The 16,669-nt window shown below is 44.6% G+C and overlaps 1 protein-coding gene across 2 annotated transcripts in view; it reads left to right on the forward strand.

The window, feature by feature from the left end:
* LOC126035435 (protein patched homolog 1-like) overlaps positions 1 to 16,669 on the forward strand; it is a 132,558-nt gene that overhangs the window by 83,933 nt on the left and 31,956 nt on the right. For both annotated transcript variants that reach the window (XM_049793981.1, XM_049793982.1), the window contains exons 16-19: positions 10,646 to 10,788; positions 13,493 to 13,676; positions 14,653 to 14,933; positions 16,469 to 16,606. In XM_049793981.1, the coding sequence (XP_049649938.1) occupies positions 10,646 to 10,788; positions 13,493 to 13,676; positions 14,653 to 14,933; positions 16,469 to 16,606 (746 nt within the window). The remainder of the gene's footprint in view (positions 1 to 10,645; positions 10,789 to 13,492; positions 13,677 to 14,652; positions 14,934 to 16,468; positions 16,607 to 16,669) is intronic.

Below are 16,669 nucleotides of genomic sequence, written 5' to 3' on the forward strand. Positions count from 1 at the left end.
GCTCTCAGCAGAGCGGCTGATGAGGCATGGGCAGGGCCAGGAGTAAGGACGGCCACCCTCCACTCCCACAAAAGGCAGCCCTAGGGAGTGCTAGTGACTAGGACAGGCAAACAGGGTGTGGTGCGGCAGTTTACATGGGAGGGCCCCTCTTCAGAGGAGGGACATTCCACTGGCCAAGTGGAGAAGCTTGAAGTCCACATAACCCAGCAACCGGGCACCATTCTGTGACCATCTGCGCAGGTCATGGGCACTCATCCTACCTGACCCTCAAGGCAGAATGGTGGGCACTCGCCTGAGAGCAAAGGCTGCAGCTCCGGCTGGGGGGTCTGCACCATCTACCCCAGTGGTGGCCGACGCCTCTACCCAGACATGGCTGCTGAAGGGAGAGGCTGCAGTGCAGACCTCAGACTGCAGGAAGTGCCTAGACCTTTCTCCTGGGGCAGGGACAGGCAGCAGACCTGCCTGCAAAAGGTGTGCCCGGGTGGAGGACCTCCTGCAGCAGGAGGGCGAGCTGCAGGAGGTGGTGAGAAGGCTGTGTAGCATCAGGGAGGCTGAAAGTGAGTTAGATAGCCGGTTCCAAGTGCAGTCTGCAGTGGACCCACAGCCAAACAGCCAAAAACTCACCCACCAGCACACACGGAAGGGAGGGGGGCCAAGAATGCAGAAGAATGGAAGCTTGCAATGGCAAGGACCTACAGTAGGAAGAGACTTCCACCGAAGCCTGAGGTGCCCTTGCAGAACCACTTCACCACTCTGCAGACTGAAGAGGAAAGACCTGTCACATCAGAAGAGACGCTGGAGCCGAGTAAGGCAGCCCGATCTGCTTCCCATATAACAAGCAGCACAACTAAGAAAAGGTGATAGTAGTAGGCGACTCTCTTCTGAGAGGTACGGAGGCACCCATCTGCCAACCTGATGTGCTCTCTAGAAAGGTGTGCTGCTTACCAGGGGCTCATATCAGGGACATCACCGAGGGACTACAAAGCCTTGTACAGTCCACTGACTATTATCCACTGCTGTTGTTTCACATGGGCACCAGTGATACAGCCAGGAGCAGTCTGAGGAGTATCAAGAAGGATTACAGAGCCCTGGGAGCAGTGGTAAGGGACTCTGGAGCGCAGGTAGTTTTTTCCTCAATCCTCCCGGTCAAAGGGAAGGGGTTTGAAAGGGCCAGTTGAATCTGGTGAATCAACAAATGATTATGGGACTGGTGCCACAGCCAGGAGTTTGGCTGCTTAGACCATGGCACTCGCTTTGAGAAACCTGATCTACTGGGGGCTGATGGAGTCCATCTGTCAGAGAAGGGGAAGAGCATCTTTGGTCATAGGCTTGCCAAGCTGGCGAAGAAGGCTTTAAACTAAAGTTGCTGGGGGAGGGGAACCTCAATCCATCCCACTCCTACCAGTTTGATGCCAGTGCCAACAATAGATGCCCAGAGCCTGGAGAGGGATCACAGGTCAGCAGGAGAGCACCTGAAGAGCAGCACAAAGGAATCCTAGTCACTCCAGCCAGTAAGTCAGCTTCATCGGGGGCCCAAATTAAATGCCTCTATACAAACGCACATAGCATGGGGAATAAACAAGAAGAGTTAGAGATGTGCGCACGCTTGCAGGGCTATGATCTTATTGGCATCACGGAGATGTGGTGGGATGGCTCCTATGATTGGAGTGTTGGAATGGAAGGATACAGGCTCTTTAGGAAGGACAGGCGGGGAGATGAGGAGGGGGTGTCACCCTCTATGTCAATGACCAGCTGGAGTGCATGGAGCTCTGCCTGGGGATGGATGAGGAGCTGACTGAGAGCCTATGGGTCAGGATTAAAGGGAGGGCAGGGACAGGTGACATTATAGCGGGGGTCTGCTACAGACCACCTGACCAGGAAGACCGAGCAGATGAGGCCCTCTATAGAGAGATAGGAGCAGCCTCATGTTCACAAGCCCTGGTCCTCATGGGGGACTTCAAGCACCCCAATATCTGTTGGAGGGACAACATGGCAGGGCATAAGCAATCCAGGAGGTTCCTGGAATGCATTGATGACAACTTCCTTCTCCAAGTGATGGAGGAGCCAATGAGGAGAGGTGCTATGCTGGACCTTGTTCTCACCAACAAGGAGGGGCTGCTGAGGAATGTGAAGCTCAAGGCCAGCCTTGGCTGCAGTGACCATGAAATGGTGGAGTTCAGAATCCTTAGGGCAGTGAGGAGGGCACACAGCAAGCTCACTACCCTGGACTTCAGGAGAGCAGACTTTGGCTTCTTCAGGTATCTTCTTGGTAGAGTACCATGGGATAAGGCCCTGCAGGAAAGAGGGGCCCAAGAAAGCTGGTTAATATTCAAGGATCACCTCCTTCAAGCTCAGGAGCAATGCATCCCAACAAAGAGGAAATCAGGCAAAAACGCCAGGAGGCCTGCATGGATGGACAAGGAGCTCCTGGACAAATTCAAACACAAAAAGGAAGCCTACAGAGGGTGGAAGCAAGGACAGGTAGCCTGGGAGGAATACAGAGAAATTGTCTGAGCAGCCAGGGATCAGGTTAGGAAAGCTAAAGCCCTGATAAAATTAAATCTGGCCAGGGATGTCAAGGGTAACAAGAAAAGCTTCTATAGGTACATCAGTGATAAAAGGAAGATTAGGGAAAATGTGGGCCTGCTGCTCCAGAAGAAAATGGGAGACCTGGTTACCCAGGACATGGAGAAGGCTGAGGTAGGTACTCAAGGCTTTTTTGCCTCAGTCTTCACCGGCAAGTGCTCCAGCCACACCACCCAAGTCGCAGAAGGCAAAGGCAGGGACTGGGAGAATGAAGAACTGCCCACCATAGGAGATCAGGTTCAAGACCATCTAAGGAACCTGAATGTGCACAAGTCCACAGGACCTGATGCGATGCATCTGTGGGTCCTCAGGGAACTGGCAGATGAAGTTGCTAAGCCACTCTCCATCATATTTGAGAAGTTGTGGCAGTCCAGGGAAGTTCCCACTGACTGGAAAAGAGGAAACATAACCCCCATTTTTAAAAAGGGAAAAAAAGAAGACCAGGGGAACTACAGGCCAGTCAGTCTCACCTCTGTGCCTGGCAAGATCATGGAGTGGATCTTCCTGGAAACTATGCTAAAGACACATGGAAAATAAGGAGGTGATTGGTGACAGCCAACATGGCTTCACTAAGGGCAAATCGTGCCTGACAAATTTGGTGGCCTTCTACGACGGGGTTACAGCATTGGTGGATAAGAGAAGAGCAACTGATGTCATCTACCTGGACTTGTGCAAAGCATTTGATGCTGTCCCGCACAACATCCTTGTCTCTAAATTGGAGAGACATGGATTTGACGAGTGGACCACTTGGTGGATAAGGTATTGGCTGGATGATCACACTCAAAGAGTTGCGGTCAGCAGCTCAATGTCCAAGTGAAAACCAGTAATGAGTGGTGTTCCTCAAGGGTCCATACTGGGACCTATACTATTCAATATCTTCATCAATGACGTAGACAGTGGGATCAAGTGCACCCTCAGCAAGTTTGCTGATGACACCAAGCTGTGTGGTGCAGTCAACACACTGGAGGGAAGGGATGCCATCCAGAGGGACCTTGACAGGCTTGAGAGGTGAGCCCATGCAAACCTCATGAAGTTCAACAAGGCCAAGTGCAAGGTCCTGCACCTGGGTCAGGGCAATCCCAAGCACAAATACAGGCTGGGCGATGAGTGGATTGAGAGCAGCCCTGGGGAGAAGCACTTGGGGGTGTTGGTTGACAAGAAGCTCAACATGACCTGGCAATGTGCACTCAGCCCAGAAAGCCAATCATATCCTGGGCTGCATCAAAAGAAGCATGACCAGCAGACTGAGGGAGGTGATTCTCCCCCTCTACTCCACTCTGGTGAGACCCCACCTGGAGTACGGTGTTCAGCTCAGGGATCCCCAACATAAGAAGGACATGGAACTGTTGGAGTGGGTCCAGAGGAGGGCCACGAAGATGATCAGAGGGCTGGAGCACCTCTCCTATTAAGACAGGCTGAGAGAGTTGGTGGTGTTCAGCCTGGAGAAGAGAAGGCTCCAGGGCCTACAAGAAAGCCAGAGAGGGACTTTGTAAAAAGGCATGTAGTGACAGGACAAGGGGGTAATGGCTTTAAACTGAAAGAGGGTATATTTAGTTGAGACGTAAGCAAGAAGTTCTTCACTGTGAGGGTGGTGAGGCACTGGAACAGGTTGCCCAGAGAGATTGTGGATGCCCCATCCCTGGAAGTGTTCAAGGCCAGGTTGGATGGGGCTTTGAGCAAACTGGTCTAGTGGAAGGTGTCCCTGCCCACGGCAGGGGGGTTGGAACTAGATGATCCTTAAGGTCCCTTCCAACCCAAACCATTCTATGTTTCTGTGAAAAGCCCCAGTCCAGCAATGTATTTTGGCACAGGCTTAACTTTAAGCATGTGAGTGATCCTGTTAGGTTCAGCTGGGACTGCTGGCATAAAGAAAAAGTTCAGTGGAGCTTAGGCATTTTATTGGACTGGGAGATGACTACACATTCTAGACTTCCAGTCAAGTGTCCTCACTCTTTCTATGGTGCTACTTTTTCTGTGCTGAACTGTAACTGGGAGGGGTGTGTGTTATGGGTTTGTGTGGCGAGGTTTTTTTTTTTGGTAGTGGGGGAGGGGCCGCAGGGGTGGCTCCTGTGAGAAGCTGTTAGCTCCCCCGGCTCCAAGTCGGACCCGCCTCTAGCCCAGGCAGACCCAGCCAGTGACGGTGGTAGTGCCTCTGGGATAACATATTTAAGAAGGGGAACCTGCAGTGAGTAGGGGGATTGGAATACCTGTGCAGATATTGAGGTCAGTGAAGAAGGAGGGGTGCCTGAGGAGGTTGATGCCCCTGCAGCCCGTGGAGGTGAATGGTGGAGCGGAGGCCCCTGAAGATGGCTGTGACTCCGTGGGAAAGCCCGCGCTGGAGCAGTTTGTGACTGAAGATCGGCCCGCGGAAAGGACTCACGCCAGGGAAGTTTGTGAGGAACTGCAGCTCGCGGAAAGGACTCACATTGGAGAAGTTTGTGAAGGACTGTCTCCTGTGGGAGGGACCCCACGGTGGAGCAGGGGACGAGTGAGGAGTCCTCCCCCTAAGGAGGAAGGAGCGGCAGAGACAATGTGTGGCGAGCTGACCCCAACCCCCATTCCCCGTCCTCTTGCACTGCCGGGGGGAGGAGGTAGAGAGAACCGGGAGCGGAGTTGAGCCCAGGAAGGAGGGAGGGGTGGGGGGAAGGTGTTTAAAGATTTGGGTTTACTTCTCATTATCCTTGTTTTGATTTGATTTGTAGCAAATTAAATTGATTTTGTTTCTTCCCCAAGTTGAGTCTGTCTTTTGTCCGTGACCATAATTGGTGAGTGGTCCCTCCCAGTCCTTATCTCGACCCACGAGCCTGCCTTTATATTTCCGGGGGCGGAACGAGCGAGCGGCTGCATGGTGCTTTGTTACCGGCTGGGTTAAACCACGACTGGGTGTTATAGGTAGTATGATGATAATTTTAATAAGCCCACTTTAATAAAAGCATGATATTATAATTATTCATGTTGAGGCAAATAATTCTTTTGTATTTAAAATAAATAGTAATGTTACACCTCAGCAAGTTTAACAGTTTTCTTGTGAGCAAACACATCCTGCTGAGAAATACTTCTGTTCTGCCTCTGTCTCTCTGTTGGAAGAATCTTCAGGAAGCTTTTGCAAACATAAAAATAAAGTGTGATGACCTACTGAGACTAAGTTTTATCCTTAACTGTTTAGAGATGGTCAATGTAGCCAATGACTCAGAAAACATGCACGTAACTGTCAGTATTTGGAGTGCCTTCAGCTTAATGCACCTCTTTTTTCAGAGGCTCACTTGTATTTTGCTTCCTGGTATCAAATCATGTTAACATTTTCTATAATCTGAAAAAGCAACAGAAGATAGTTAACATTAAGCATTTGTTTAAATTGGAAGTGTTAACATTATTTTTGTGACTGACTGAATGTAAATGAGGTAGCTTAAATTCTCTGATGGCTTTTAATTAGGCTTGGTTTTGCAAAGGATAATCTTATCTTGTGTTTTGTGGTGCCAGCTGTTCACATGAGTCAGTAGGAATTACTTCTTCATCCCCATTCCAGCATCCAACATATTTTTGGAGGATTTTGCGTTCTTCTATATAACATTTTTAAAATTGCCTTAGTTTGTATAATTTCTCTGCAGAAAGGAGTCAACAAGTTACTTTTATCTTTCTGCCCAGAAACTGAAGGATTTTTAAAATCATTGGTGTGAACAGTTTATAATAAAAATATTGTTTTCCTTTAAATCAGTTACTCTGCTGCTAATTTCAAAGTGTTATAGGGAATTTTTATTACAGAAATTTTGAAATACTTCAGAAAGTAAGCACAACTGATAGTGGTTTCTTGGTATTCTTTCTGCAGACTTTCAGTTTCAGCAGTGTACAAGGCCAGTAATAAAATTACTCAAAGTGTAAAGTGGTTAAGCCAGCTGAGAAATAAAGATATAAAAGAGCTGGATTTGAGGGATGATCGAATTTGTAAGAACTGTAGCATACATTGGAGGGGGGAAAAGAAGTGAAAGAGCTAAGTTTCCATGCACTGTAGTAATGTAAAATGTAACTTGCAACCACAAATTGGTAATGTTGCATGCAAATGCATATATTTGGTATTGTGTGTCTGCTTAGTCCTGTGTCAGGAGTTTGATATTAGTCTAACAGTTCTGCCTCTAAATATTGTCTAGCATAGCAACTTGTCTGCTCCTCTTAAGCTCCCCTTAGAAGGGCTCTCCTTTTTTCCTACATTCTTCTTCAACAGCCTCCTCTTAACTCCTGAAGTGATCTTTTATATGACTATTATGATAGCACAAATGCTTTCACATAACTACTTTTTAAGAGACTGAAATGGAGTTAGAGCTGTATTTGCAAAGGATGGATTTATATTTCTGCACTTCACAGAATGGTTGAGATTGGAAGGGACCTCTGGAAGTCATCTGATCCAACACCCCTGCTCAACCTCAAGCCAGTTGCCCAGGACCATGTCCAGATGGCTTTTAAATATCTCCAAGGATGGAGTCTCCACAACCTCTCTGGGCAACCTGTTCCAGTGTTCTGTCACCCTCACAGGAAAAATGTTTTTCTTCATGTTCAGACAGAACCTCCTGTGTTTCTGTTTGTGCCCATTGCCTCTTCTCCTGTCACTAGGTACCACTGAAAAGAGCCTGGCTCCGTCTTCTTTGCACCCTCCCTTCAGGTATTCATATACATTGATGAGATTCCCCCCCCCAAGCCTTCTCTTCTCCAGGCTAAACAGTCCCAGCTCTCTCAGCCTTTCCTCATATATGAAGTGCTCTAGTCCCTTAATCATCTTTGCAGCCCTGCGCTGGATTCTCTCAGAGTAGCTCCATATCACTCTTGTACTGGGGGGTCCAGAACTGTACATGGCATTCCAGGTGTGGCCTCACCAGTGCTGAGTAGAGGGGAAGGATCACCTCCCTCAACCTGCTGGCAATACTTTGCCTAAATGTAGCCCAGGATACCATTAGCCTTCTTTGCTGCAAGGACACATTGCTGGCTCATGTTCAACTTGGTGTCCACCAGGATCCCCAGGTCCTTTTCTGCCAAGCTCCTTTCCAGCTGGGTGGCCCCCAGCATATATTGGTGCATGGGGTGTTCATCTCCAGGTGCAGGACTTGGCACTTCCCCTTTGTCGAACTGCATGAGGCTCCTGCCTGCCCATTTCTCCAGCCTGTTGAGGTCCCTCTGGATGGCAACACAGGTCTCTGGCCTATCAGCCACTCCTTCCAGTTTTGTGTCATCAGCAAACTTGCTGAGGGTACACTCTGCCCCATCATCCAGATCATTAATGAAGATGCTGAACAGGACTGGACCTAGTATATTGACCCCTGGGATACATCATTAGTTACTGGCCTCCAACTAGACTTTGTGGCACTGATCACCACCCTCTGGGCCCAGCCATTTGGCCGGTTTCCAGCCCACCTTACTGTCTGCTCATCCAGCCCATACTTCATCAGCTTCTCTATGACAATCTTATGGGAGAAAGTGTCGAAGGCCTTTCTCAAGTCAAGGTAGATAATATCTCCCCTTGTCTACCAGGCCAGTCATTTCATTGTAGGTTATCAGGGTGGTCAAGCATGACTTCCACTTTGTGAAGCCATGCTGACTGCTCCTGATTACCTTCTTGTCCTTCACATGCCTGGAATGGTTCCCAGGATTAGCTGTTCTATCACTTTCCCAGGTGAGGCTGACTGGTCTGTACTTCCCTGGGTCTTCCTTCTTGCCTTTCTTGAAGATAGGAGTGACATTTGCTTTCCTCCAGTCCTCAGGCACTCCTCCCAATCTCCATGATCATTCGAAGATAATAGAGTGACCTCACACTTCCTAAATAATATTTTCCCCACTCCAAGGGCACCAACAAACAGCATTTTCTTAAAGGGGACTTTGAAGTCCCTTCAATGATGTCAGAATATCCACTGTTAAATTATTGTCTTTCTGGGCAGGTGCTGAAGGGCTGCACATAGCAGGTTTGGCAGGCTTATTTCATCACTTTGTTCTCAACCTGTTGGCTTTACAAGTGGATACAATTTTGTACGATGACCTGGGAGGCAGTTTTCTAAGGGAGAAGGGAAAAATTTATAAATCGGAATGAATACTCAGGCCCTGAGATGGTGTCAGTAAGGTTGTGTTTTCTCTTCCAACACTCTTATCTCCTTACAGCTGTGGCTAACCTATCTTATCTGTAATGATGTTCACTACAGCTCCTCAGTGCAGCTGTGAGGTGGGTTGGTGATTTCTTCCACCACCACCCTTCCCCAAGCCTTTTCCCTCCCTTCCATGAACATGGAGTTTGTGATCTGTTCTCAGAGAACCTTGTACTGGGCTGTGGCTTCCTGTTCTAAATCTGATCCAAATTTGTGCTGTGAAGTATTCCCTCCCCTTTAAAGGGAGGCAAAGAGGAAAATAACAGTTAAGAGTGAATAGCTGTTGGCTGTGATCTTTACATGTGCTGGCAACAGATCCTATGACTTGTATTAGGTACACAATTTGAACACATGGAACAAACTGAGCACTCACACTGTGCTCAAGAAGCAATTGAGTTGCTGTTTGAAGTTTAAAGTTTGAGTGTGGTGGGTTTTTTCCCCTTGTAGTCGAATTTCTGGTTGTATCATAGAAATTATTGCCTCGGTGCTCTGCAGTAGCCCCAGACAATTAATGAGCGGGGTGTGTCCCCTTCTGTGGTTGAATATGCTTGGCCAGAATTTTGGTGAGGGAGGGGGGAATACGGAGAGCGTATTTCTCTTCTGGGTAATGGACTAAATCTCTCCCTGGTTTTAACTCCACGGTAGCCAGTGAGGTTAAATCAGGGCTGAACTCAGCCCCTTCTGTGTTGGCACCATCTATGTCAGGGTGAGACTTCAGCTTTGTTTTGAGGAGGGTGTATATGAAAGAGTAATTTTCATGGTTTAACCCCAGCCGGCAACTAAGCACCACACAGCCACTCAGTCACTCCCCCCTGGTGCAATGGGGGAGAGGATCAGAAGGGTAAAAGTGAGAAAACTCATGGGTTGAGATAAAGACAGTTTAATAGGTAAAGCAAAAGCCACGTGTGCAAGCAAAGCAAAACAAGGAATTAATTCACTACTTCCCATTGGCAGGCAGGTGTTCAGCCATCTCCAGGAGAGCAGGGCTCCATAATGTGTAACAGTTACTTGGGAAGACAAATACCATCACTCTGAACAGACCCCCTTCCTTCTTCTTCCCCCAGCTTTTTATTGCTGAGCATGACATCATATGGTATGGAATATCCCTTTGGTCTGTTGGGGTCAGTTGTCCCAGCTGTGTCCCCTCCCAACTTCTTGTGCACCCCCAGCCTATTCGCTGGTGGAGTGGTACGAGGAGCAGAAAAGGCCTTGACTCTGTAAGCACTGCTCAGCAATAATGAAAACATCCCTGTATTATCAACACTGTTTTCATCACAAATCCAAAACATAGCCCCATACTATTTACTATGAAGAAAATTAACTATCCCAGCCACAACCAGCACAGTTGAGTGGGGTGACTCTGGAACTGTAGTTCATGAAGAAAAATGCTTTTTATTCTAGACAACTTTGACTCTTCCCTGCATAAGTGTACAAGCAGAGTGCTAGGTTTCACTCTCACATCCAGCCTTGTGCTGAGGCAGTGATGAGGCTATGCAAACTTAGGAATGGCTCTGAGAAGGCCAGTGGACCTGAGAGTCCTAATCCCATCCCCACTCTCCCTTTTGCCTTGAGAGGAAACTCATTATTCCAGTGCAGATTGCATCTCCCTTTTGCTAGCTCACTTTTGCTTGTCAGCAATGTGGGAGGAGTCTTGAGGCTTTTCCCTTGCACCTTCTTGCTTCTCCTGCCTTTCTTTGGAGGAAGTACTGGACATGCAACTGGTACTTTTACCTTCCCACACACTGACCATGAGGTGGGGAGCCCAAATTTAGGAGGCAGCAGATGGATAATTTTCTTCCTGCTTCAGCTATAGATAGTCACAGTTTATATTAAAAATATTCATTATTATTGTTTCTTCCTACTGAAATTTGTTTCAAAGATTGATTTCTAATCTGCTTGTTCTATCTATCTTCCTCACACCTTCCTCAACTCTTTAGGACTTCAGCATGCTTTTGACAGTGACTGGAAAGCTGGGAAAATCACTTACAACAATTATGAAAATGGATCCGACGATGCTGTTCTGGCTTACAAACTCTTGGTGCAAACAGGCAACCGAGCAAAGCCCATTGACATCAGCCAGGTACTGTATCAGAGTCTATATTGGTTTATACAGGAATGCACAATCCATCAGGAGTTGGGGGAGATGCAAGGAGCATGCCATAGCCTCTTTTTTTATCTTGATGAATTGAAGTTCCTGAGTTGTACCTAATTGCATAGCCTCGCTGACTTTGCTTGAGCTACATGTTAGCTGCAGAGTCTGTCCTGTGTTGAGAAGTATTTGAAATCAACACCAGGAATGCCTGTCTGGTGATTATTGGCTGGCGTGCGTTAAATGCTGTTCCTGTCTCATATACACACACATGCAGTTTCCACTGCAATTGCTGTGGAAGATGCTACTCTGCATCCAAAGGTAGATGGAGCCTGGTTCTATGCCCGACATACAGCCAGTGTTAGCCTTGTTGCCCTAAGTGGCATTGTTCCTGATTTGAATCAGATTTGTTTATAGGGATGATCTTTGCTCAGCCTTCTGCTGTGGCTTTGAATCTAGCATTTGCAATTATTTGGTTAGTTCCTACCAATGTATTCAAAACACACATTTTAAAGAAAGATGTTTATGAATGATAGTGAATGGAAGGGGACTGAAATAACTATATGCTGTACAATATTATTGTACCGTCATTACTAAATATAGATATACTGTAGTAGAACTGAGAATGACAGTTGGTTGAGCTGCCTAAATAAAATACATCTGAGCTTCTTTCATAAGGTTATCACAGCATATGACTGCATTTGCTGCTTTTTATTATCACATAGGTAGGTGAAACGCTGGGTTTGACTCCTTATGCCAAAATTTGATTTTAAACTTCTTAAGAAAAAATTCTGCAGTAACCTAGCTTCTCCTCTCATAGAATCATCACTGAGTCTTTGTGCTTTCAGGCAGAAAATAGTCTCTCTAGTGAGCTTCTCGGCAGATCTGCTTATTTTCTTTTTTTGCTGGCATTAAAGGTGACAGATTTACGAATTACATTGTTCAGTTACTATGGTGTGTAAAACACACTGCTATATGGCAACATGCAGCATGCTGTCAGGTTTGAATGATGCTTCAGCTATGAATTTAGCAAAGGTAGGGAGCCAAGGAGAAAACCTTTAGTGAGATTTTTTTTAGCAGTGTGTACCACATACACTGCAGAACAAATGTGATTGGACTACAGCTGCTGATACAATTTCCTGTGCCTGGGAGGAAGAAAAGTGTGGTGCACCCACAAGGGCTGAGTGCTGTGCTATGCAATTCCAAAGACAGTTTGAAGACAAACAGTTGTTACATATCCTGTGGATCCTGCAGATCCTTGGAATCTAGTTTTTGGGGAGGGGGGGTTGCGCTTTTTTTTAAACTGCTGTCACTGTTGCTCTTCATTTCATTAAAAAGACCTGAAACTGGAGCCAAGCCAGAATTTTAAATAAACAAAGCAAAACAAAAAAAAAAAAAAAACCCAGTAATACTTTTAATCCACAGAGTCCTCTGTCAGAGCTCTAGCTGTGCAGTATTTGGCTGCAGAACCCTAGAAGTGTACCACAGCTGTTTACCCCACAGATACATTTGCCAACAGTAACCCAAATAACACAGTGCACTTTGGTTTTTTTGGCACTGGGCATTTTCTGAAATATATAGGTCATAAGAGACAAATGTTAGAAAAATTTATACAAATGTTGTTTTATTTTTATAGCTTTCCTCCATTTACTGGGTGGCATTTCCTTCAATGTTAACAACAGAGGTTAACTGCACACAGGCATGTATAGGGACTCTTGCTAAGTTTTTTCCCCCTTTCTTTAAAATATGTTTCTCCAATTTGGTTGGTTTTCACCCTCAGCTACAGATAGTCTTTTGGAATTCAGATTTAATTGGTTCAATCTATTCTGGAACCATCTGCTGATTTAGTGGTTGTTATAAATATTATATAAATATTAGTTTATAAATAACCACTTTCCACTGTCACTGTAGTTATTTAGATTTTTCTTTGTTGTCAAACAATAGTGTCCTGATTTCAGCTGGGATAGGGTTAATTGTCTACCTAGTAGCTGGTACAGTGCTGTTTTGAGTTCAGTATGTGAAAAATGTTGATAACACTGATGTTTTCATTTGTTGCTAAGTAGTGTTTAGTCTAAAGTCAAGGATTTTTCAGCTTCTCATGCCCAGCCAGCAAGAAAGCTGGAGGGGCACAAGAAGTTGGCACAGGACACAGCCAGGGCACCTGACCCAAAGTGGCCAACAGGGTATTCCATACCATGTGATGTCCCATCTAGTGTATAAACTGGGGGGAGTGGGGGTGGGGGATCGCCGCTCGGGGACTAGCTGGGTGTCGATCGGTGGGTGGTGAGCAATTGCACTGTGCATCATTTGTACATTCCAATCCTTTCATTATTGCTGTTGTCATTTTATTAGTGTTATCATTATCATTATTAGTTTCTCTTTTTCTGTTCTATTAAACCGTTCTTATCTCAACCCATGAGTTTTACTTCTTTTCCTGATTTTCTCCCCCATCTCACTGGGTGGGGTGGGGAAGTGAGTGAGCGGCTGCATGGTGCTTAGTTGCTGGCTGGGGTTAAACCACGACAAATAGTTTGCTGGTAAGTCACTTCAAGTGAAACTTTATGCTGTTTGTCTTTTTCTTTCCCCCCTCCTATATGTGTGTGTTGCATCCCTAGGCTTTTTGTCATAAGCTTTGCAGCAAGAGCCCTGAAAACAAAACTCATTCTGAATGCCTTCTAATCTTTCCATTTTGCAGTTGACTAAACAGCGTTTGGTGGATGCAGATGGAATCATTAACCCAAATGCTTTCTACATCTACCTGACAGCCTGGGTTAGCAATGACCCTGTGGCCTACGCTGCCTCACAAGCCAACATCCGGCCTCACCGCCCAGAATGGGTCCATGACAAAGCAGACTATATGCCAGAAACAAGGCTGAGAAGTAAGTAACATTTCATCTTAATGTCTTACAGTTTATATAGGTGCTCTCACTCCTTCCTTCAAGATCTAGTAACTGTATAGTTGGGTGATGCTATATAGGGCTCAGAAGCATAAACAGAACAATATATTGTGCTACTCTGTAGCCTCAGGAGACAAATGCATTTGTGGAATCTAGTGTAATGTGGCACCACTGAAGGGTTTTATCATGTTGAAAAATGAGTTTTATAACAGTTTCTAGCAAAGCTCTAAAAACTTATAATAAGCATTGCTTTTTAATGTCATCTGATAGTTCCATATGTGAGAGAAACCTGGAGATTGCATGAAATTCCTGAATTTAATCACTGAGATTACATCATGTTTATCCTCAATTTTTAATATGTAAGGAAATTTTATCAAGTTAGCTCATATGTATAAGCTACCAACACCGATATGGTGCAAGAGCTATTTAGGGGAGCAGTCTGTGTGAGTGGGTGTTCTCCTTCTGTCCCTCCCACTCTGTGCTGTTCACTGGTTTGCATCTTGAGCAGTAATGCTGGTTTGCCTTGCTTTGCTTCAGCTTTGAATTTATTGGGAGGATTGCTTGTTGGACACCAGGGGGGAATGGGAGAGGACGTGGGGGAGGACTGGCACTCTTGAAAATGTGCTTAGGTAACAAGCTAGCTGTGCTTCAGTGTATCTGAACCCTAGGGCAGGTATTCAGTAGAAGGCTGGTGAAGATAAAATACATATATTGAACTATATCTGTAGTTGTTAAATTATATAGAATGGTTTGGGGACTTGATAACAGGCCGTGTTCATCTCAAATATAGTAATCTCCTGTATTTAGTGTTTTTAAAGTGTCAGTTGTTCCAAAGATGCAAAATTTATATTTAACACCTTTAAGCATATTGCTATAGAGAACAAGTGTCTTGTTAATCATGCTCTCTGTGTATCTCCTTCTTCCCAAACACATTAAAACATTGCTATCCTTTTCCTAGTTCCAGCAGCTGAGCCCATAGAATATGCTCAATTTCCTTTCTACCTCAATGGATTGCGTGAAACTTCTGACTTTGTGGAAGCTATCAAGAAAGTGAGAGCTATCTGTAATAACTATGCTGGCCTGGGGGTTGCCAGCTACCCAAATGGTTACCCATTTCTATTTTGGGAGCAGTATATTGGGCTTCGTCACTGGCTCCTCTTATCCATTAGTGTGGTTTTGGCTTGCACGTTTCTGGTGTGTGCCCTCTTCCTCCTGAACCCTTGGACATCTGGCATCATTGTAAGTTTATTATAAGGGTCTTTGTTGAAGTCAAATTGCTTTCAGCATAGCTCTTGCTGTAGTCAGGAAGGGGTTTTTTTTATGTCTGGGTCTCTAATGGCGTATATATATTGCATCATTCATTATATATTTATTCAACTTGAGGGGGTAGAGTTCATGCTAAAGGTACAAACCTTAATAACCTTAATCCTTTGGCCACCTTTTTGCAGCTTTAAAGGTTTCTTATAAGGTTACGTGAACTTTTGCCCTTGTTCAGATGCACATTATCATGAGAAATACACAGAGGAAAATTAGGAATGTTATTAAATATTAAAGTTATTTCTATTTAGTTTTTCCTTCCTCCTATATATCAGACTGTTATTTTTCAAGGCAGTTGCTTGTGACTTACTTGCCTGTAAATTTGCCCACTGATTTCTGAATGCAGTCTTTCTGGAAATACTGACATGCTTAGGTTGTACAGTACACACTGAGAAAAGTGTGTAACTGGGCTATTGAGGAGAAAGAGTTATAAAATTATAAATTGAAGAGAATACTTCTCCATGCTTTCTGCAAGGCACCATAAGCGTCATAGTAAATATTCAAGTTAAATTGGATGATGATGTTCCTATGTTTAAATTCCATAAACTGTTGTATGGTTTATAAAATGTGTATGGTTTTATAAATGTTGCATGGTTTAGAAAAGTGTAAAACAGTTACTAGTTTTTGTAATATATGTTTATATGGCAAATATATTAAAAGGTAAATGTTTAGTCTAAAATATTTTTCATAGCACTTAATCAAGCAATTTATGTTATTTTTCTTGATTCATTAGCTTATAAAATAATTTATTACAGTGCACCTTGGAAAGGTGGTTTATTTTCAGTCTGCCATTGCTTTTATAAGTTTGTCTCTTTTTTTCCTGCTTGGCTTTAGAAACTTTGAAGTTGATTCCACAGATTTCCTCCCCTCATTATTTTTTACATGAAAGAAAAATAAAAGCTTTCCTTTGGATTTAACTATTTGCATTGTCCATGTCAATCCCTCCAAGTATCTTTAAAGCTCGAAGGCCCTCTGTAACCCGAGACTCATCAGCTAATTATGACATTCACTTTCTTCTGGGCTTTAAACCTACTCTGGAGTCATCCTCACTTACATTTGGAGTACTACAAAAAGAATTCCAATGCAGTTATTTGAAAGTTAGTTTTTCTAGAAGGATTGTCAGAGAAACAGGTGAAAAAGAGAAAATTTATCTTCCAGTGGGTATCCATGAGAAGGAAGAAAAAAATTATTTTTCAAATCACATTGATAAATTGTTATCAATAGAAAAGCGATGCTTGATCTTTTAACTGGTTCTTGGGATAATAATTTAAACTAACTCCTTAGAGGGTCATTGCCATTGAGCACAATGTAACAAGGAAAAGTGGCTTGTCTTTGGGGATAAGAGGAGGACCGATCTGAGGGATATGTTTTATAGTCCCCATGTTGTTTTGAAATATCCTTCCTTTTCATTTGTCTAGACTATGAGAAGTTACTAACGGCTGTTTGAAATCATCTAGGTGGTGGTGCTGGCTCTGATGACTGTGGAGCTGTTTGGCATAATGGGTCTAATTGGAATAAAGCTGAGTGCAGTGCCTGTGGTTATCCTGGTTGCTTCTGTTGGCATTGGTGTGGAATTCACTGTTCATATTGCTTTGGTATGTAAAACTAGAAAGCATTTTCAAAGTATTTTAAAATAAAATGGTGACTGTTAATATTCC

This window comes from Accipiter gentilis, chromosome W (genome assembly GCF_929443795.1).
Source record: "Accipiter gentilis chromosome W, bAccGen1.1, whole genome shotgun sequence".
Taxonomy (NCBI): domain Eukaryota; kingdom Metazoa; phylum Chordata; class Aves; order Accipitriformes; family Accipitridae; genus Astur; species Astur gentilis.